Source organism: Crassostrea angulata, chromosome 10 (assembly GCF_025612915.1).
Source record: "Crassostrea angulata isolate pt1a10 chromosome 10, ASM2561291v2, whole genome shotgun sequence".
Classification (NCBI taxonomy): Eukaryota; Metazoa; Mollusca; class Bivalvia; order Ostreida; family Ostreidae; genus Magallana; species Magallana angulata.
In genome coordinates, this window is record NC_069120.1 from 7,032,156 (window position 1) to 7,052,958 (window position 20,803).

The 20,803-nt window shown below is 32.1% G+C and overlaps 3 protein-coding genes across 3 annotated transcripts in view; 2 read left to right on the plus strand and 1 right to left on the minus strand.

Annotated features, from left to right (window-relative positions):
• LOC128166210 (calpain-9-like) overlaps positions 1 to 20,435 on the plus strand; it is a 31,432-nt gene extending 10,997 nt beyond the window's left edge. Inside the window, exon 20 of the mRNA XM_052831218.1 lies at positions 20,338 to 20,435. Within this exon, the coding sequence (XP_052687178.1) occupies positions 20,338 to 20,364 (27 nt within the window). The 3' untranslated portion in view covers positions 20,365 to 20,435. The remainder of the gene's footprint in view (positions 1 to 20,337) is intronic.
• LOC128166211 (calpain-1 catalytic subunit-like) lies at positions 1,868 to 4,432 on the plus strand. The gene is made up of 7 exons (XM_052831219.1): positions 1,868 to 2,012; positions 2,615 to 2,676; positions 3,096 to 3,164; positions 3,424 to 3,502; positions 3,699 to 3,827; positions 4,187 to 4,251; positions 4,363 to 4,432. The coding sequence occupies exons 1-7, from the start codon at positions 1,895 to 1,897 to the stop codon at positions 4,387 to 4,389; spliced, it is 549 nt and encodes a 182-aa protein (XP_052687179.1). The 5' UTR covers positions 1,868 to 1,894; the 3' UTR covers positions 4,390 to 4,432.
• LOC128166212 (cytochrome P450 4V2-like) lies at positions 5,357 to 18,079 on the minus strand. Its single transcript, XM_052831220.1, has 12 exons — positions 17,827 to 18,079; positions 14,997 to 15,109; positions 14,377 to 14,462; positions 14,021 to 14,211; positions 10,694 to 10,763; positions 9,349 to 9,475; positions 8,683 to 8,886; positions 8,427 to 8,529; positions 8,253 to 8,320; positions 7,781 to 7,847; positions 5,823 to 6,002; positions 5,357 to 5,610 (listed from the first exon to the last, which is right to left on the minus strand). Exons 1-12 carry the CDS (start codon positions 17,984 to 17,986, stop codon positions 5,447 to 5,449), a joined length of 1,533 nt encoding a protein of 510 aa, XP_052687180.1. The 5' UTR covers positions 17,987 to 18,079; the 3' UTR covers positions 5,357 to 5,446.
• Positions 20,436 to 20,803: the final 368 nt, after the last annotated feature.

A 20,803-nucleotide genomic window follows, 5' to 3' on the forward strand; every position in this document is an offset into this window, starting at 1 on the left:
TCAAGGACAGTACAACAGTACACTATGCCCATTATAACAATGCATTTAGTTTATTTCCCGCGACTGAAAGTACTTAAGAAAATATTATACTATTCAATACATTTTTGCTATGTGGCCACATTCGTCCTATCTAAGGACCCTGACCCACGAATTTCACAATTACTAGTAATTAGAGGGCTTCATGGATGATGGACGAAGACCAATTGCTATAGGGTCATCTGAGTGACTCAGTCTCTCAGGTGACCTAAAAGTAATTGCACGAAAGTAGTTCAGGTCATAACCACTACTCTTTGAAAATAAATTTTTATGATCTTTATAAATATCCACTCATTTTCTATTCAGGATCAGAAAGGAGATTTAATGATAATGGAGACGAATGTCTAGTATCTCAATGCAAAATGTTAGCTATCTAAATATAACAAGATTACTATAAGTCGTTAAAAACATTTTTTACATAGGCTATAGGATATCTCATCTTCGCTAGCCAAGGGTTTTTGGTCCACTTCGGTTCCCACGTTGAATATTTTTTTACCTTTCCACTTCGCAATCGCCATACAGCAAAATAGCATACATATCATTTCATATCCCTTATTTTGGTTAGTGTAGATTAACTGTTTTTCTAAGATTAAGGTATTCATTTTTTTACCACTACAACACTAACTAACTGATATGATCCTATTCGGACAATTACGCATTCGAAACATTTTGTTTTAGTTTACAGTTTGTAATAACAAGATATACTAGTAATTGATTCGTAAAAACAATTTGTCGCTATAACCAGTTGAATATAATATTTTAAATCCTCTTAAAAATGACCATTTGTCATCATTCGTATGCAATGGACATTTAATGTTTTATACACTTACCCCTATTCTCAAATATATTATGTACATTTATCAGTTGTTTCAAATGATTTCTAAGTTAGTTACCAAACTGACAACCATGAAATCGGACAGAATCTAATCAGACAGTAGACCACCACCTCTTATAACTTTATCAAAATTTTTAAGAACAGTTTTTAAAATATGCATACCATTTCTAAAACCTAGTAGTCGTTGATTAGTCATTATGACAATTTTACAAGTTACTGTAAGTATGCCTTCTTTGTAGACAGAGGGATGATGAGTTTTTATCAGGCGACATTTTTATTGTCTTTATTGATAGCTAAAGACACTTTCTTCGAATTATTTATCTCACTATCGTTGTAAATAAAGTCGTTCATTATTTCATCGTAACATTCTCCGAGTAAATCACAGTGATTCATTCATATAAATTTTCTGCCTTGACGCAATTTTTGCTTTTAAGTCGAAGCAGACGGTTGAAATTTAAAGGAAAATGTGGATTTATGTTGACAGACTTATCATGTGGTCGACTACAGGCATGAAATAGTTGTTGAATGGTAATGTTTTCTATTTTAGTTCTTTTTTGTTTCTAATACTATTTATGAACACATAAAAAAGGATGTTATTAATCTTGTCATATTAACTTTCTGAATGGAAGAATTGATGACGGTCGAATAAATAATGCTAATTTATCAAGCTTAACAGATCATTAATGTTTTATTGCAAGTGCATGTCAATTTACTATTGGAAAGCGCTTTAAATCAAGGATATATTTTCCCACAAAATATTTTGAAAGAAATAGAGTGCAATTGGTAGTTTTTTGGGTTTTTTTTACCTCTACAAGATTTTTCAAGACACAGGATCCAGGCCTGGCCTACAGCTGTTCTAAAATAGAGCACGGAAATAGTCCTACTCGTGAGTACAGTGTTAAATAATTCCCTCCATTTCAATTCAAAAAGATTTTCACGCAAAGTATTTTAAGACTACGATTACTTGTTCCCCCAGAAGACAAAACTATTTATTACCTTTTCTTTACTTCTACGTGGACAAAGATGGAAATATCCCAACCAAGAAACGCATTTCGTGAGTTGTTCTTCAAACTCGCTAGCGAGGATGGAAAGCTGGAAGCGAAAGAACTCAAGGAATTTATTTCAGAGTTATCCAGAACAGGTACTTCTTTTCCCATTAAATTCAATGCACATGTGTTAAAATTTGGTAATGTATGACAGATACAAGTTTACTTTTCTAGTGTAAACTAGTGGTTTTCCCATTTTGGCCCTCATAAATAATAAGCATTTCCCCCCAAATTTGGTACCTTGACACCCCATGACTTTTATCAGTATTGCTGTTCTTATTTCTAAAATACTAATATCATACATTCTGATATATTCATTCAAAGATAAGTGTTAAAACAACTCGTGTTGCTTAAAAGCTTTACTATAGTATGTTTATACATGGATGAATCCTCACAATGTCAGGGGTCCTGAGTCCACTCGTGGCCGTCAGGGGTCCCCTGACATTGTGAGAATGACATGCATGATTCATAGAAAAGAAATTTAACCCATTTATTTATAACAATTGGACATTAAAAACGTTCAGTAAAAGACGCGTTTGTCTTTTGAACACACTCTTTTTAAGACAATTATATGAATTTGGTGTCGAAATTGATATGTTTGACAGTCAACTGGACAACGGCACATGTACAAACGATTAACAAACAAAAACGATGTAAGTTCACTTATAAATGTACATGTAATATCATCTATTTACAGAGCTTAACGAGCCATTGAAATTCAGCACAGAAACTTGCAGAAGTCTGGTTACTATGATGGATGTATCCTTGAACATTTTATAAAGTCAATATATGTACAGATATTTAGAAGTAAAGGTCTCTGCACATATGTTGAAGCTGTTCACATGTTCCTGTAGTTTTGTAAATGTTGTAAATGGCATATCGTGTATTAATTAGAAGCGCCAAATGGAAAAGTAATCATAAAAATTAAATTATCCGTGTTGTGTGAGACCATAGAATTATTGAAACCCTTAAATAAATCGTAATTTAATGCACAATCGTTGATCTTCAATAAACATTTTTAGTGTGAGCAGCATTCGAATCTTTCTTTTTTGAAATTAACAAATTAATCACTTTGAAGTTACAATTATTCGTTAAGATGACAATAGAAGTGTTGACTCGGTAGTTCATTCATTGTACATGTTGGAAAATATCATGTTGTCACCTTTACTAGACGATAGAGAAATAGATCGGGCGGAATGAACTACGGGGAGGCACTGAAGATGTGGCGGGAAATCAAAGAATACATAGTACGTACATTTTATGAAGTAGATAGTTCACATTATAGTCATAAAATGGGTATAAAAGAAATACACTGGAGGATAAAATTAATGAAAGTATGTGTTGTAGATATTACTGAGTACAGTAACAAATCATAAAACATACGGTTGATAAAAGGTGTAATAGTCAAATTACCTGTATTTACTACACCATAAAAGATTTGCAGTCGAATTGCATACAATGATAGGGTTAGGATAATGCACTTTTATTGTAATCCATTATTTGCAGGCTGTTTTCCAGCAGTTTGATGTCGACAAAGCGGGAGAAATAAAGATACCTCAATTTGACAAACTGTTGCGCTCACTGGGTACAAGTATTTGCATCAACATCTAAATTAAAGCATATCATCAACATCAACCTCTAAATAATGTTTGTTTATCTAACTGTTTGTTTCTCTACGTTCACTTCGAATGTACATTGTATATCTTACTGTATGATTCTTGATATCCACATTAACGCATATATAACTGTTCACACTGGTTTAATTTTTCTCTGGTTATTAGCTTCTACTCTAGATTTTCCAGTCAATAGGAGAATAGAGATGGCTATAGTCAGGCGATACACGGACAGAGACGACAAGATCCGCCTACAGGACTTCATCATCATCATCTGTAAACTTACACTCATGCACCGTGAGTGTTAAATGGTTTTAATGTTTGAATACTTTCAGCAATTTATTATTGCTTGCATTATCCACGAAGAATATATCTCTCTGTCAGAGCAGTCAATTGATATCTAATAGCTCAATGTCAAACTGATAGCTTTTGTATGCACAGAATCTCTAAGATATGGCTTATTTTGAATGAAAACAGATACTTGTATTGTATCAGAAGTTTTAGAAACAATTCTGTCCCTGAAATAAATGTGCATATACGATACACAACATTTAAAAACCTGAGATTTATATAAATTTATAAATTGAGATATCACTCCCTAAAAAAGAGGTTTACACAATGATTCTTGGATTGAGATGACCATGTTTTTATTTTAGAAATATTTAAGGACCAACAGGCAAAATCAGGAGCCTCTGACTCCGCATCATTCTCTATGAATGAGGTAAAAACAGGTGTCTCAGTCTCTCACTAGAGAGTTTCTATCGTGTGAAAAATTGAGTTTGTCTGTTAGATATTAGTGTTGATATTTATCCCTATCTTCCTCTACTTTCAGTTCCTGTATTATACGATGTACAGTTGAATCCAGAGTGGCAAGTGGAGTACTGTCATTAATTGCATGGAAGTACATTAAAGTTGGCGTCTGCATACAAGAAATATATGTACTGTGTAAAATATATATATATATATCGCTATATCAATGTTTCTGAAAAATAAAAAAAAATACATAAAAAGAGAAAAGTCCTTGTGTTCACTTACAGAGTTTAAACACATATAAACGTGGTTGCAGCAGTTTACACTTTATAAATTGCAATACTGTTAAATTTATAATTCATGTTTTCCAGCACAGATTATTGCAATGCTGTCAAAAAAGTTTAAACAAGTGTTAACTTTTTATTTAGCAAATCAAATGTGCATTACAAATGAACATTGAATAATGAAACTTAAACATGTCATTGCTGCCTTGCTAAAAATGATTAGACAAGATTTAGTAAAATAAAAACAACAATTATCAAACTTACTGAAATTAATTTAATACTATGAACAAGGAACTATGCTAAAGGTATAAATAATCATTACAGTTCTAATAATGGGTACATGTATTGGACTTTCAATTTTAAGAAAATCAAGAGGTGAAATATAGGAATTGTTAGGTCCCTTGGTGGACACAGTGAAGGCTCTAAGAGAAGACTGGCCCTGATCCACAGTGGAAAATCTTAACTAAATCAAGTAAAAACAACAACAAAAGCATAACAGGTACATAATTGGCAAGTAATTCATTTCAACAATAAATATCTCTAAATCGAAATACTAAGAAATTCATTTAAGTCAGATAATTCTATTTCAAGATAAAATGTCCATATGATCTTTTCTATTATTGATAAAAAAAGAGAAAGATCATGTAGAAGAACAGTTCTTGGAACATGGAACAACATCATTCTTCTATTCAATGTAGAAGAATTTTTTAGCACAAAGAAAGCTAATTACAATGACACTTCATTTTGTTTGTTAAAAAAGAAGATCACAAAAATCACAACAACAAAAGCTAACCTTTCGCTCATAATAAATGTACTTCTCGTTCATGTCAGGTGAAATGGTCTAAATGTGACCGCCTAAAACCTATGAGGTCAAGGGTCATATTACGTTGTACGTGGGCGTAGCTCCACAATAATCCCATGCTCTGGCCTCATTATGAGGTCTCCAATGGGAAACAGTTCCTCTCGGCTCTGCTTTGAGGTTACGGTGAAATTTCTAAAGATGTTAGACAGCATCACTTTCTCTTCTAAGATGGCAAATTTCTGACCTAAAAATCAGAATTTTCATTAATGTAATGAATAAAATCAACATCTTCTAATGTACTCTGAATAAGGAGGTTTTTGATCCATACATACAATAATGATGAACTTCGTAATAACGTTTAGATGTTGTGAGGTTTTAACAACTAAATGATTTGTTGTAAAAAATCGTACATTAAAGTTTAGAAAGTGTTGGAAGAGACAAAGAGCAGTAACTTACCTATGCAATTTCTGGGTCCTGCAGAGAAGGGAACGTAGCAATAAGGATGTCGCTTCAGACTGTTTTCTGGCAGAAATCGGTTTGGGTCAAATTTCTCTGGGTCAGGAAAGTAACGCTCGTCTCTATGGAGGTCCGGAGGGACAATAATCACAGTGGTGTCCTTTGGAATGCTGTACTCACCTGCAACCATTAAGGGGCCAATCATTCAAACTCTCTTTCCTCTTGCTGGTTCTTTTAAATCTTGATTTGTTGGGACTTTTCTTTGCCATTTAATTAATCATATGCAATCCAAATTGCTAAGAAATGTAGAAACTATTGCAATATTACATCCCACTATAGCAACTTTGTTTCTTTTTTTTATGTATAGATCGAAATACAGATGTATTAAGCTAAGTTGATCCCATCTGATAACATCAAAGTTTATTTAAATTTCCAACAGTACAAATTTTTAAAGAATAGTAAATATGCGCAAACAGTATATCTTAAATAACTTTCATAACATACCATTAGCAAATGTTGAAGGCCCTATAAATATATTCCAATTTAGAAATATGGGTGAATTTTCTTAAGTCTTTTTATTTATATTTGTAATATATTTTGAGATGAATATTCTTAACGATTTTGATATAAATATGACAATGTAAGAATTTGAACCCCCTCCCTCCATTGTTGCCCAACCCCACCTGTTGAGCCATGGATTGAAATTTACTCTTATCCCCCATCGTGGCCCCAACCTAACCCTGGAATCATGATTTTTGCAAAGTTGGATTTACATTTTCTGAGGATGCTTCCACACAAGTTCAGCTTCTTTAACTTTTGGTCTTTGTGAAGATTTTTGCAAAAAATACAAATACTTTTTCAATAATTCAATCAATCTTCCCTTTGAAAGACGGGCCATTTATTTGAACAAATTTTATTCCCTTTACCCAATAATGATTTGTGCCAATTTTGGTTGAAATTGACACAGTGATGTTGGAAAAGAAGACAAAATGTGAATGGTATACAACAATAACCATGATACCAAAACACAACTAACCAATTTTGATCAGCCTTCGGCTCAGGTGAGCTAATAAAACTGTTGATTTTGCTGCATTCTTTCTAACTGTATATATATATATATATATATATATATATATATATATATATATATATATATATATGTGTGTGTGTGTGTGTGTGTGTGTGTGTGTGTGTGTGACTTTAGGCAATGTACTTGAATTAGCGGACGCCGTTTTCTGCCAAAATGCTAGTAAGTAGAATACTCAGCCAAATGTAATACTATTGCTGCATCAAACCTATTCATTGTTATTTTCCTGGAGTTTTCATATCTTACCATTAATTGTTTCCTATATTATGAAATCAATGTAAACAACCGCATAGGTGGCCAAGAAAAAGTCTAAGTCTTTGTCAATGAAAACATGATTTTATCTGATACATTTACACCGAAATGTCTCTGCTCCCTTCAGAAATCGAAGCCTTTATGATATTGCCAACTAGCAGAAATAAAGGACAATTTTATTGTTTGAGAATTTTATGACTTATTTACTGTTCCTCAATTTCTTTTATGTTCCCAAGATAGATAGCAAAACACCCCAAATGAACGCTTAATTAGATATATATGTTTTGTATGACATGTTAAATATGGAAAATGCTATAAGAAGTTTCATTTAATACTGTCTTGTTTTATTACTGTGGAGGGGAAAAGGGGCCGCAAATTGAGGCAGGGACATAAACCATTTGTCTTGTTTGTTTATTTGAAAAAAAAACCCCGGAAACAGACAGATTTTAAACCATAGAGGACAAAATATAATATTTAAACTTTGCCAATGTATCAGCTTGTTGAATATGTTAATTGTAAATTTGTGACTTTAGAAAACACAGCCTGCTTCATCAATATTTGAAAATTTTGTCCTGAGAAACTTATGATGTTTGTTTTTCATTTACATAAGTTTTCTCACCAAACTTGCAGTCTTCTTTTAACTTGCGGCCGAAACCTGGAACAGAAGGGAATAGTCTCAAAGCTTCCTGCAAGTAAAGTTGAGGTAACATATATATATATATAAACTTCCAACAGAAATCATTACTCGACAATTAAATACTTGGTGCAAAGAATTAAACCAACTGAAGAAATGAACAGAAAATGATTTGAAACAATAGAATTCCAACATAATGAATGTAAGTTTGGTTTACAAATCACTGATCATCGCTCCTGCATTATGAATGTACTAGTATTTTCAGAGTTTTAATGTTTGCCTTTTACATCCTAGTTGTACCTCCCATATAAAACATCTTTCCAAAACACCAACACAAAATATTTTTCATAATCTGAGTATGCATACACTTCCATAACAGTTAATACAATGAAAGAAGAAGGCCAATGAAAATCCCACAGGCTTGTGGCTGTAAAATAGACACTATTTTATATTTTACCTTGATACAGCACTCTAGATATCTCATCTCCTTCAGGTCATTCATTGAAGCCGGTTTGTCACTGCCACCTATAACAGATCAAATATGTTTAGCAGTACTTCACTTAGCAACAGAAGTAAGAATATTCTTAATTCTAAATTGCATTTGGTCTGAAATATGTTGCAATGGACTCACCAAATAACTGGTCCATTTCTTCATGAACTTTGGCCTGGACATCTGGGTTAGCACCAATCAAATGGACAGCCCAGTTCACGGCAGCTGCTGTTGTATCATGTCCCTGATGTCAAACATCAAATATCAAACATTGTTAATACAAAATGTAATTTTTTGATTTAGAATAATAATTAAATAAAATAAGGTTTTTTTCAAAAAATAAAACTAACATTAATGATAAAAAAAAAAAGAAAAAAGATATATAACAACAAATGACCTCAAACATAAAAGTGTCAACTTCTTCCCTGATGCCCTCCATAGACAGATGAGTCCCATCATCAGTCGTACACAGCAACATGTCCAGAAAGGCCAACCTTTGACCTTTCCCTCTGTATACGTCCTCGTCAGAGTGCTGATTCAGCATCTCTTCCATACTGTTGCCGGAAGCATCAGACACAGCATCCATTTTTTCTTTAATCACCTTTACAATATTAATTAAAGTATGATATGATCCCTGTTATATGTTTGATATTTCATCCTATACTTTACATATTTTGCCCAAATTGTTGTCGAAATCAACTGTTTAGTAATTAAATATTAATTTATTGAATACATTTTTAATAAGGTATATATAATTGATAAGACTCAGGCAACATAAGCTGAAAATATGCTTCAGTTTCAGCTATATCTGATAATTAAAGTCAGAGAGATGAACAATATTGTGGCATTTGTAGATCTATTTCACCCAATTCCCTCAAACTTTACATTCATCTTATTTACCAACATCCACAGTGGGTGAACTGACTACAGGTCCAATTTAAAGTAGTAAATATGTGATTGAATAAAGTCAACGACAAATTCCAAGCGATTTTTTTTAAAGCAGATGGGCAGCAAAAATGTATAGAAATGAGAACAACTCTACAATATACAGGTGTGGATGAACCTTCAGTGTGAAGCCATGGAGGATCTTAAGACATCGATCATGTTCCTTGCCGTAACCAATGGTGTTGTACAGAAAGTCGGGCCAATACCACGGGGTGCGCTGTCTCTGTAGAACTAGCTCCGACATCCTGTCAAACAAATAACACTCATTATACATCCTTAAGAAAGGAGTCTTTTCTAGTTTTTGACTTGTCAAAAGTATATTTGATTAAATGCTCATTAAATCAAGATGAAAGGAAAGTAAAATATCATATTTTTCTTTCTTTTTTACTGTCATACAACTTGACATAGAAATATAGTAATCTAAGTTCACAATCTAACAAGGACTATATTTTTGGCTGAACATTGGCGTAGGAAAATATCATATGTTTATTTATTCAGAATTGCTGTAGATTCATGAGTCTATTTAGCATTTTTAAAACAATAACAAGAATGTTGGATTTTTTCAACTAAAGGGAACTAATGATAAGATACATGGGTTTCAGAATATGTTTATATAGAACATGATTTGTCTATCCAACTACATTTTCATTAGCTTTTTGAGCACTCATTCTATGAATAGGTTTGCGTAAAAATGATTAAAATCGGATTTTTTGTCATTTAATGGTCAATTATTAGTGTTTTAGTCAATTTATATATTTAAAATATTCATAATATGTAAAAATCAGAAATATTTTAATATTGAAAGCATAAAAAAGTAAATAAAATATATTAAAAATGTGAGAAAAATAGAGGAAAAACGTAATATTTGGGCAATATTAATTTTAGTTTCAATATTTATTCCAATTTAGTAGTAGCCTATAAGCTGATAGACATTCTGATTAATATTCTATAATTCCATTGAAGAATAGAAACTTCATATCTTAAACAAATGTCTACATAACTGCAGTTAAGTTCAGGTAAAAGGTAGTGGCCTTAACCAGACCTTGATGCAAAAACAAGATGGTCAAATTTGATTAAACTAATATAGAAGCAGAATGGTTATATAATGGGTTTGACTGTGTCAAAAATTCATGAATCTCTTAATAACAGAATTGAGTAGGTCTAATATCTCCTTCCATAATATGGTTATTACGAATTACTATACTGTCTAAAGCATGGAACTTGTTTTTGAATCCCATGTTTAAGGATTACCAGAAGAAAACAGTTACTGTAGTATGTGGTAAAGAAATCAGTATTTTTGTGTGGTAAACCACACACCCACGTATATAATACACCCAAATATTATTTATATTATTAACTATAGAAAATCAAATTAGAGTATAAATACACAGCATTGCAGAGATTGGTACTTGTTGCACTATGTTCACATACCTGGTGGACTACCTTTCTGTGTGACTACTTACTTGTAGACAGACTTGACATAGTCTGAGTTGCTGTTACTTTGGGCCTCAATACTTCTCCCCATCGCAGTCTCTACAAAGAAATACAGGACATTGAGCTCAGACATACCGGTATACAAGAACTAGAGTACTGCCAAAAACCCTAATACTCTCAAATACCTAGAAATGACACAATGGTCTTGTATTATATGTTCTTTAAATAAATACTGAAAAGTTGTACAATTGGATACAATCCCCAAGTTAATGGAAATCGGTAAGAACCACTGCTTTGCCAAATCTATGTATTCAATGAATATTTCTGATTTGTGTAGAAAATAATGTATGTGAACATCAAATTGTATTAAAACACTAGTTTATATTCAATTTGAAAAGTTAGCCATAGAAACCGGTGTTATATAGTGCTTTTCCCCCTAGCCATCTTTCCCCCCGGAAAAATGGCTATATAGCAGTTCTTCCCCCCGGAAAAATGGCTATATAGCAATTTTTCCCCCACGGAAAGCTCACTATATAGTGGGCTTTCCCCCTTTTTATAGTCAGATTACCCCCACGGAAAGCCTACTATATAGTGGATTTTCCCCCATTTTTACTTTCCGGCCATGTTTATTGCGGACCATTCGTGACAATAATTTGCAATAACTGATATGATATTAATTTCTCACAAAAAAGGATAATTATGGCATTTATTAATACATAGAATAAAATTCATGGTTTTCCAACCCCAAATATGAACTAAGGCATGCGCCTTCATAACTTGCATGTGTCAAATATCGTTTATTTCACCTGTTCTCACCCCTTTTTGGAACACCTTTTACACGGATTTTGGAATACCTCGAATCTTTTTCATCTAATCGATGCTTATCTACAGTTTTGAATTCGACGTTATGAACACGTGAGAACACATTTGAGTGAAAATACGCCGGTTTGGAAATTTAATTTTCCAATGTATTACCATCAATGTAAAAGCTTCTCCCAGGGAACTAACTGACCAATCTTGACTTAATTTTGTAGCCTTCGTCTAAAAGGCTACCAATTTTAAATTAATACCGTTAGAATTGACGATCTTAAAAACAATTATATATTTCTTCTTCTAAATATCAAACGGGAGACAGGATGCAATGATACGACGAGAAACTGAAATGTTTTAGTTTTACTTTGATTGATGGGGTTCTAAATCATGGTTAAGGGGTATTTTAATTATGTATTAAGAGCATGTGTAAAGTTAGTGTTTACCATTTCGTTTTAAAGTTACGCATATTCATAATTTTAAGCACATTTCTACAAAACACGAGATATTATGATAACATTTAAAAAAAACAATGAAATGTCTTCACAACCAGAACAATGTCGGTATCTTTGCTGGTTACTTTGGAAAATGTGAAATGGAGCCTGAACTAACTTTATGTTTATATTGTCACTCACTATTTGCTAATTTTTTTCACTTTTAAGTTTGCAACGTGATTTATAAATATACAATTTTGAAAACGATGCTATATAAATCAAGATATACGATTCAATTACCTAAAAAAAATTATACTATTTGTTTCATATTTTTGCAATAAAGATTTACTTGTGTACACGTGTACCATTTTATTTCTTCGAACAATTAAACAAGGGTAATTAAAAAAAACAAAACAAAAACAAAAAACAACCAACACATGTATTGTGATGAGCTGACTTTTTTTTAAATATAAGCTTGTTCTTCTAATCAACTAACAAGTAAAACAATCGTATATGCGCTTAGGTTGGTTATTTATTTTTGATTTTCGGTTTCTCCTTTTATGAATAAAAGTTCATTGATTTATTTATCTAATTATGTATTATATCATTAGTCATCTTATGAATTGATTAAATGTTTTGAAGATTAATGAATTTTACCCGCGTACCTTTTTAAAAATTTTTGTTCGTAAATTCAAAAAAAGCAGCAGAATTAAACGTAATTTTCAATTATTTTGATAAAGAAATATATGAGTTATTGTGTATTTTTAAATGGTGTTTTTACTTTTAAATGACCGTAAAAATATGTTCATGTGATCATCTATAGTTTTTGAGATATGGGGCCCTAAAAAATACATATTCTTTATACATGTAATTGGATTTCAAACATCGGGATCGAAAACAACAAAGGCTCCTACCCTGCATGGGGGCTTAAATTTTCGGTGTCATCTACTAGTGGTATACCACTATCACTGTGAAAATATGGTTAATTGGTCATCTCTAGAATTTGAGATTCGGGTCCCCACTTATAGAACACTATTCAATCATTATAATGGGGTTTTAATCATCGGGCCCTGTAACATCAAGGGCCCCTACCCTAAGAGCTGAAATTTTCAGAGTCATCTTCAAGTGGTAAACCACTGCCACTATAAAAATATGGTGATATGGTCATCTCTAGTTTATGAGACATTGGACCCTAAAGAATATGCACTGTAATTATTATAATAGGATTTTAAAAATCGGACTCTGAAACATCGGAAACAAAATTTCTATAAAACAGAGGTTTAGCCTGGATGAAATTTTCACAAACAAACAGTCTGATAAATTTATCAAAAAACTCTTAAAACATTCTCGTTTAATACAATTTCAGAACACAGAATTATACATATAAGTGTATAACTTGTAAAACTTTTTTCAATAAATTAACTAAATTAAGTTCTATGTGTAATTCCATTACACACATGTTCAACTTTCAGCATTGTCTATAAAAATAATAAATCGGCAAAACGAAACTTAACCTGTACAGATGAATGCAGATATACCTGTATGCAACCTGGGAGTGTAGAAACATTGATTTTAATCCCTACTGGATTTCCATAAATATTTTTTATAAAATCTGAACCAAAAACGTGAGGGAGAAACCCTACTATGGGGGAAAAGCTACTATATAGTAGCTTTTCCCCCCGGGGGGAAAGTTTACTATATAGTAGGTTTTCCGGGGGGAAAAGCTACTATGGGGGAAAAACTGCTATACAACACCGGTAAAACAGTAGATTGATGATGAGAACAGCATGTTCTATAAAGAAAAAAGAATAGAGAAAAAACAACATTCTTATTGTGTTATTTTTATCATCTAAAAATGCAGGTTAAGCAAAACAAAAAGCGTGTACAGGAAAACAAAGAAAATTGTATATCGTTACTGTAAGCCCCAGCTTTAAAAAAAACAGTCTGCTAAACTTCAATCATTCATAAAAATGTGTATAATCATTTATATAGTGAATGTTTGTACAAATATGACATGAATATACGAATTTTAAATTATTGTATTTTTTAATGGTAAGAGATTGGCGTAAATCTTAGACTGCTTCGTGATATGTGAAGGTACAAATGCATTACCACATATGATATCTAAGGCACACAGAGTAATGTAGTTAAAGATGTCAAATTCTTTTCCATCTGCCACTTGTGAGAGCTTTTTGACCATGATGGAGGCTTGGTCATGGAAAACGCCCACAAAGTCATTCAAAATCTTGAAATGAAACGTCGGAGTTAACATCCTCCGACGAGACTTCCATTTACTTCCAGTGCTGCAATTAAATGTATCGTACAAAGTATGACAGTAATTGTTGCTCTGGATCAAAATAGGACTTCGTCCTTGAACTTTCTTTTTTCAAAACAGTGAAAATAGCTAGATTCTTTGTCAAATTGATTGTCACAAAGATTGGTTTCTCACACGCCTTTACATCTAGTACCTGGTAAGGAGACCTGTTCCAAGCCAGGGATGTAGAAACTTGTACTCTTCTGCCTTGTCTAAATGTTTACTACTCTGGAGAATCACCTGAAAAAATCTTATGTCATTAGTTATAATCTTACTTGGTTTATCAATTGTGATTTGAAAGCTATATGAAAATCAAAGTATTATCATAACATTTAACAGATATTAGTCTGTAAATGGAAAAGTTTTTAAAATTAAAATAATTTCTCTGTTGTTTTGCTGATGGCAATGTACCAATATTTATTCAACAACTATATTGCTCAAGAAAAAAACATCCCAACCCGCTGTAAAATGGAAACTTGTTAAATTCACATACTAAAATACCAATAATGGCCTTGGAAAAAAATTGCAAAAAAATTGTCCCTTGGACTCCCCTGTAAACAACTTATAGATATGTTGCACGGATACATAGAGCTTTTGAAAGAGAGCAAAAATTTTAAAAACTTTATGTTCTTCTAGAAAACATCCCTAGTCATAAGGGACACAACTAGAGCAGTAGCATTATTCAGGGATTCTAACTGTTCAAAATTGACAGTCCTATCTGTTGAAAAAATCAATTAATTTATCGATTTCAATGGTTTTCAGAAATTAACACACCTCTGCATATTCTGCTTTGAAAATTAAAACCAAAAGTGTTGTTCCAAGCCAGAGTCGAAAAATTCCCCTATCCGCGTAAAGCTTCAGAAAAGACTCCATCTGATCATAAAATTCTGAAATTGAACAACAATTGGTGAGCAGTGCATCTTAAGCATATTTTGTGCCCTTCTTGTTTGGGAGTATATTGCTGCTCCTCATCCCTGCCTGGTAACTATATTTTTGTAGCATGTAACCCTTATACCCAGCACAAATGTTTAAATATAGTGTTATATTTGACATCAAAAGTATCGGATCAATGTCTAAGAATATTTGAAAGTCAACTTCATTCAACTTCTTCAAACCTACTTAAACATGTTCGCTTTGGATTTGGGAAAGAGAATTGTAATGGCGAAAAGATTTAGCAATAACTTTTAAAAAGTGTGGTCTTTTGCCATCTGAGGGAGACAAACAGGCAAAGATCAAAGTTCAGAGTCAGAGATGATCATCTGGAATTGTCAACCTTGATATTAAAGACAATATTTATTTTATCTGTACATCTACGAGGATACTGTCTGAGACTGCTTTGATGTCAAGCAAAACACAGGCTGTGGTCATGCAATTAAACAAACCTCCACATATTTAGGTTTATGCAGAGCAACAATGAATTACTCGGCATATACATCCATGCATTTTAATAGTTGATCTGTGAATTCTGTTTAAAATGTCGATTGCAACAAAATATCAACTGATTCAAATGTAATAAATATTTAAACGTTCAATCACCTACAATAAAAGTTTCCCTATAAAGAAAAAAGTAGATTATGAAACCAAGCTGTCAAATTCATTGGCATATCTTATCGATAAAGGAGGAGGAAGAGGAGGAGGATTAAACCCAAGTGGTAGAAATTAAGGTTTGGATTGGGAGGGTTGGCCCCCTCTTCTATTTTAGGGAAGGGGGTAATCCATGTTTATATTTTTAGTGAAGATTTATCAGAGGTCTGTGTTGCTCTGCTTTGAATTCGTATTTCGCTTTAAGGATTTTTGAGATAGTTGTTATTGTCATTTTTCATTTCATTTTATTTTCATTTAGAGAATTTTTTTATAGAAATTAAAACTACTGCATAATTCTTTTAAGCTTTGAATAAGGTTGTCTTAAACAACAATTTAAAGCCATTGGCTAACCATTTATACAAAGAAAGTATTGTAAATTTTCACCCACTGCAAACAAAACTATAAGAATTGAATTCCCAGTAAATTATCAACAATATTATATTCAAACCGCCTGCCACAAGTATTTCTTTACTAGTTTTAAGTTTGAAAAAAAAACAACAACAAAAAAACTGCTGTATATCATTTATTTATAAGTATACAGTGTATTTTGCAAAAGATGGCCATTATCTTAAAGTGACTGTAGAATATGCTCTACATTTATTAAGGTTAACATTATCACCTATAGAAAATGCATTAGTAGACTATACCCATGTGGTATAAGCTTTTTACAGGTATGCAATTGTTTAAATCAAGAGCACGTCCGGAACAATCATTAGATTTTGCTTTGTAGCTTGAACTATCTACAGAGCTTTATTTACCAGTCGTAAGTTTATTTAGCTACTCAAGTTACAAAAAGTTGTCATCTATGAACTGATCTGAAAACAAATTATGAAAAATCACTTTTGAAAATTACTTTGTTATTCAGCACATCATGGCACGATTGTTATCAAGTTTTAAAAGATTTTAGGCTATGTATTTAACTGTTTATTTGTGGGCAAAGAGCAACTTCTTAAATAAAATAACAAAGAAAAGCATGATAATTGATTGATGATAATTCAATGTGAAGTACTCACACATAAACATGCCTATTGCACACCATCGTCGAAAATTAACACCAATCTCGATAAGACTTAGAATGCGAGACTGGCAGTGAGTTTCTGACGATGCATGAACACAAAGTGGCATTCCGTATTTAGAAAGAATAATCTTACCATGACAATGGCAGGTTATAATGAGTCGGCGTTTTAATATTTTTGAGGTATTTTCTGATATCAAAAAATAATTTTATATCAATAATTCGAATTATTGATATCAAAAAATCTATTTTGTGATATCAACAAATTTATTTTGTGATATCGGAAATTATTTTTTGATATCCAAATTCGAATTCTTTATATCAAAAAATGATTTTCTGATATCACAAAATAGATTTTTTATTATGAAGAATTAAAGTTGATTTTTGATTATCAAAATATTGAATTCATGATATCAGAAAATTATTTTTTGAATTCAAAAATCGAATTCTTGATATCAGAAAATCATTTTTTGATATAAAAAAAATCATTTGTATTTTTTGATATCAGAAAATCGATTTTTTTATGTCAGAAAATAAGGCCGACATGAAGTTAATATCAACTTAATGAATGCTCCCTGTGATGCAAATTTTATTATTTGTAAGAAATTGTGCTTAAAGCCTGTAGATGTAAGAAAAATAATGAATGCTTAATTTTAAACCTCAGAAAAGTTGAGAACTTAAAAAATCCTACTCTACTGAGTACATACTCAATGTAGTTGGTGGCGGCGATTTTAGAAATTTGTCAGTTGAGGACGTCCGCAATACTCGAGTTGAGAACTGAGACTGAGAACAGTAATTTTATGGTGGGTGCGGGGCCAGGGTTCAAACGATGTTCATTCAATAGTATGAAAAATTCCCAAGATTTTTATTTGAAACGCCCCCTCTAGATTGTCAGGTTTGAATACAAGGTTAAAAATAAAAAAGTAAACAGGGATTTTGCATTTAGAGCAAGATGAAAGTATCCTGATGATATTTTAACAGTAGTTTAACAGTTTAACTACTTGCCTCTGCTTGTGTTTCTCAACTGATGAGCATTGCCTAAAATTGGTACAGCCACTGGCCCTGGAATAGTGTTAACTTTTTTTCTTGCCAACTCTGTTTTTAATAGCCACGTCGTAAAAAGCACTACAGCCACAGCCAAAATAATAACAATTGCAGCCGCCATTTTGCACTGCACTTTGGTCACATGAAACTTAATTTTAGAAATATCGATGCAGCTAACTACACAAAGATCATTTGGTAAGAAAAAAAGTTTCAAAATAAAACTAAAGTTTTTTTAAAGCGAGAGCAAAAGAAGACTACATTTGATAAAAGTGTCAATCGAAGCTTAATGTAAATCAACGTTTTATCACATAGATAAGATAACAGAATTTGAGAATGGGAAGTTCAACATTATAATCATTAACATTCTGACCCACTTCAATACCCTTATTACATAAAAGACCCTCCCTGTACTTAAGTTTTGAAATATTTATCATAAAAAAATGTTTAGCACACTATAGTAGTTGTTTTCTCTCATAAAATAAACCTCGAAATGATGTACATTTAACTCTTTTCTTAGAGTTTGCGCAGTACTTCTCCCGCAAAATTTTAGAAAAATAACGACACACGGTGACAACGCACATTGGCATGTGCCCAGGTATAAAAAAAAGTCGATGACATGGTCATTTTTTAATGATATTAATCAAATAAAAATTAAAATCATCGTATAAATATCATCTTCAAATTTGGATAGAAAATCTATTGCAGACTTTTTAAATGATTTTTTCAAAGAACGTATTTCTCCATTGTGTTCAATTGAAAAGACAAACAATATAAGTAAATATAAATATAAGTAAAGTTGATTTTTGATTATCAAAATATTGAATTCATGATATCAGAAAATTATTTTTTGAATTCAAAAATCGAATTCTTGATATCAGAAAATCATTTTTTGATATAAAAAAAATCATTTGTATTTTTTGATATCAGAAAATCGATTTTTTTATGTCAGAAAATAAGGCCGACATGAAGTTAATATCAACTTAATGAATGCTCCCTGTGATGCAAATTTTATTATTTGTAAGAAATTGTGCTTAAAGCCTGTAGATGTAAGAAAAATAATGAATGCTTAATTTTAAACCTCAGAAAAGTTGAGAACTTAAAAAATCCTACTCTACTGAGTACATACTCAATGTAGTTGGTGGCGGCGATTTTAGAAATTTGTCAGTTGAGGACGTCCGCAATACTCGAGTTGAGAACTGAGACTGAGAACAGTAATTTTATGGTGGGTGCGGGGCCAGGGTTCAAACGATGTTCATTCAATAGTATGAAAAATTCCCAAGATTTTTATTTGAAACGCCCCCTCTAGATTGTCAGGTTTGAATACAAGGTTAAAAATAAAAAAGTAAACAGGGATTTTGCATTTAGAGCAAGATGAAAGTATCCTGATGATATTTTAACAGTAGTTTAACAGTTTAACTACTTGCCTCTGCTTGTGTTTCTCAACTGATGAGCATTGCCTAAAATTGGTACAGCCACTGGCCCTGGAATAGTGTTAACTTTTTTTCTTGCCAACTCTGTTTTTAATAGCCACGTCGTAAAAAGCACTACAGCCACAGCCAAAATAATAACAATTGCAGCCGCCATTTTGCACTGCACTTTGGTCACATGAAACTTAATTTTAGAAATATCGATGCAGCTAACTACACAAAGATCATTTGGTAAGAAAAAAAGTTTCAAAATAAAACTAAAGTTTTTTTAAAGCGAGAGCAAAAGAAGACTACATTTGATAAAAGTGTCAATCGAAGCTTAATGTAAATCAACGTTTTATCACATAGATAAGATAACAGAATTTGAGAATGGGAAGTTCAACATTATAATCATTAACATTCTGACCCACTTCAATACCCTTATTACATAAAAGACCCTCCCTGTACTTAAGTTTTGAAATATTTATCATAAAAAAATGTTTAGCACACTATAGTAGTTGTTTTCTCTCATAAAATAAACCTCGAAATGATGTACATTTAACTCTTTTCTTAGAGTTTGCGCAGTACTTCTCCCGCAAAATTTTAGAAAAATAACGACACACGGTGACAACGCACATTGGCATGTGCCCAGGTATAAAAAAAAGTCGATGACATGGTCATTTTTTAATGATATTAATCAAATAAAAATTAAAATCATCGTATAAATATCATCTTCAAATTTGGATAGAAAATCTATTGCAGACTTTTTAAATGATTTTTTCAAAGAACGTATTTCTCCATTGTGTTCAATTGAAAAGACAAACAATATAAGTAATACTGCTCATTTTACTCCTATATTGCTTTTCATTTGTCTTCTTTCAGTTTCTATATTGTTCTGCTTATTCTACTCTTATTTTATGTACTTTCAGTTCCTAATTGTTATTCACTGACAAGTACTGGTGATTTGTTGTTGTCTACTTTCAGTCCATGTATCACTGCTGATTTACTCCTATACTACAATGTATTGCTGATTTTACTCATATATTTGATTGTTGTCCACTTTCAGTTCCTGTATTATACAATGTACTGCTGATTCCTGGCAGTGTGTTGGTATGCAGCAGCGCCGTGATGTGCTCACACAAAACCTCTGTCAACTTATATCTAGTTGATAGGAAAAGAACTCGTGTCTTTTTGGGAGTTGATTTTAATCAACTCTCCTATGCACTTACTCGGGCAAACCGAAAGTGAAACAGTGTTTGGACCTAAGCACAAATCAATACCGCTGACAACACTTAGTTCCTGAAAAAAATCGATAAATTCAGATGCAATGTATTCTGAAACATTGTTTTCAAGAAGACCTATTTATTAATACCATGAAAATAGTAAGATTTTAAAATGGTACAAACAGTTTAGATATTTTTTGAAGTCGTATGTATTGATAGAATAAACTTCAATGTACTAGTCTCGTTCAACCAGACGCTCGGCTGTCTCCGTTAATATCCCACAAAACAGAGAGTCTCTCTTGCTTGTCG

Bases quoted from the DNA above. Each gene is read 5' to 3' on its own strand.
- LOC128166211 (XM_052831219.1), top strand. From the start codon at position 1,895: ATGGAAATATCCCAACCAAGAAACGCATTTCGTGAGTTGTTCTTCAAA. The intron at 2,677-3,095 runs GTATCCTTGAAC...ACTAGACGATAG, and splicing joins GTCTGGTTACTATGATGGAT to AGAAATAGATCGGGCGGAAT. The intron at 3,165-3,423 runs GTACGTACATTT...CATTATTTGCAG, and splicing joins GGGAAATCAAAGAATACATA to GCTGTTTTCCAGCAGTTTGA.
- LOC128166212 (XM_052831220.1), bottom strand. From the start codon at position 17,986: ATGGCGGCTGCAATTGTTATTATTTTGGCTGTGGCTGTAGTGCTTTTT. The intron at 9,476-10,693 runs GTAAGTAGTCAC...TTTGTTTGACAG, and splicing joins TATGTCAAGTCTGTCTACAA to GATGTCGGAGCTAGTTCTAC. The intron at 8,321-8,426 runs GTGAGTCCATTG...GATCTGTTATAG, and splicing joins AGAAATGGACCAGTTATTTG to GTGGCAGTGACAAACCGGCT.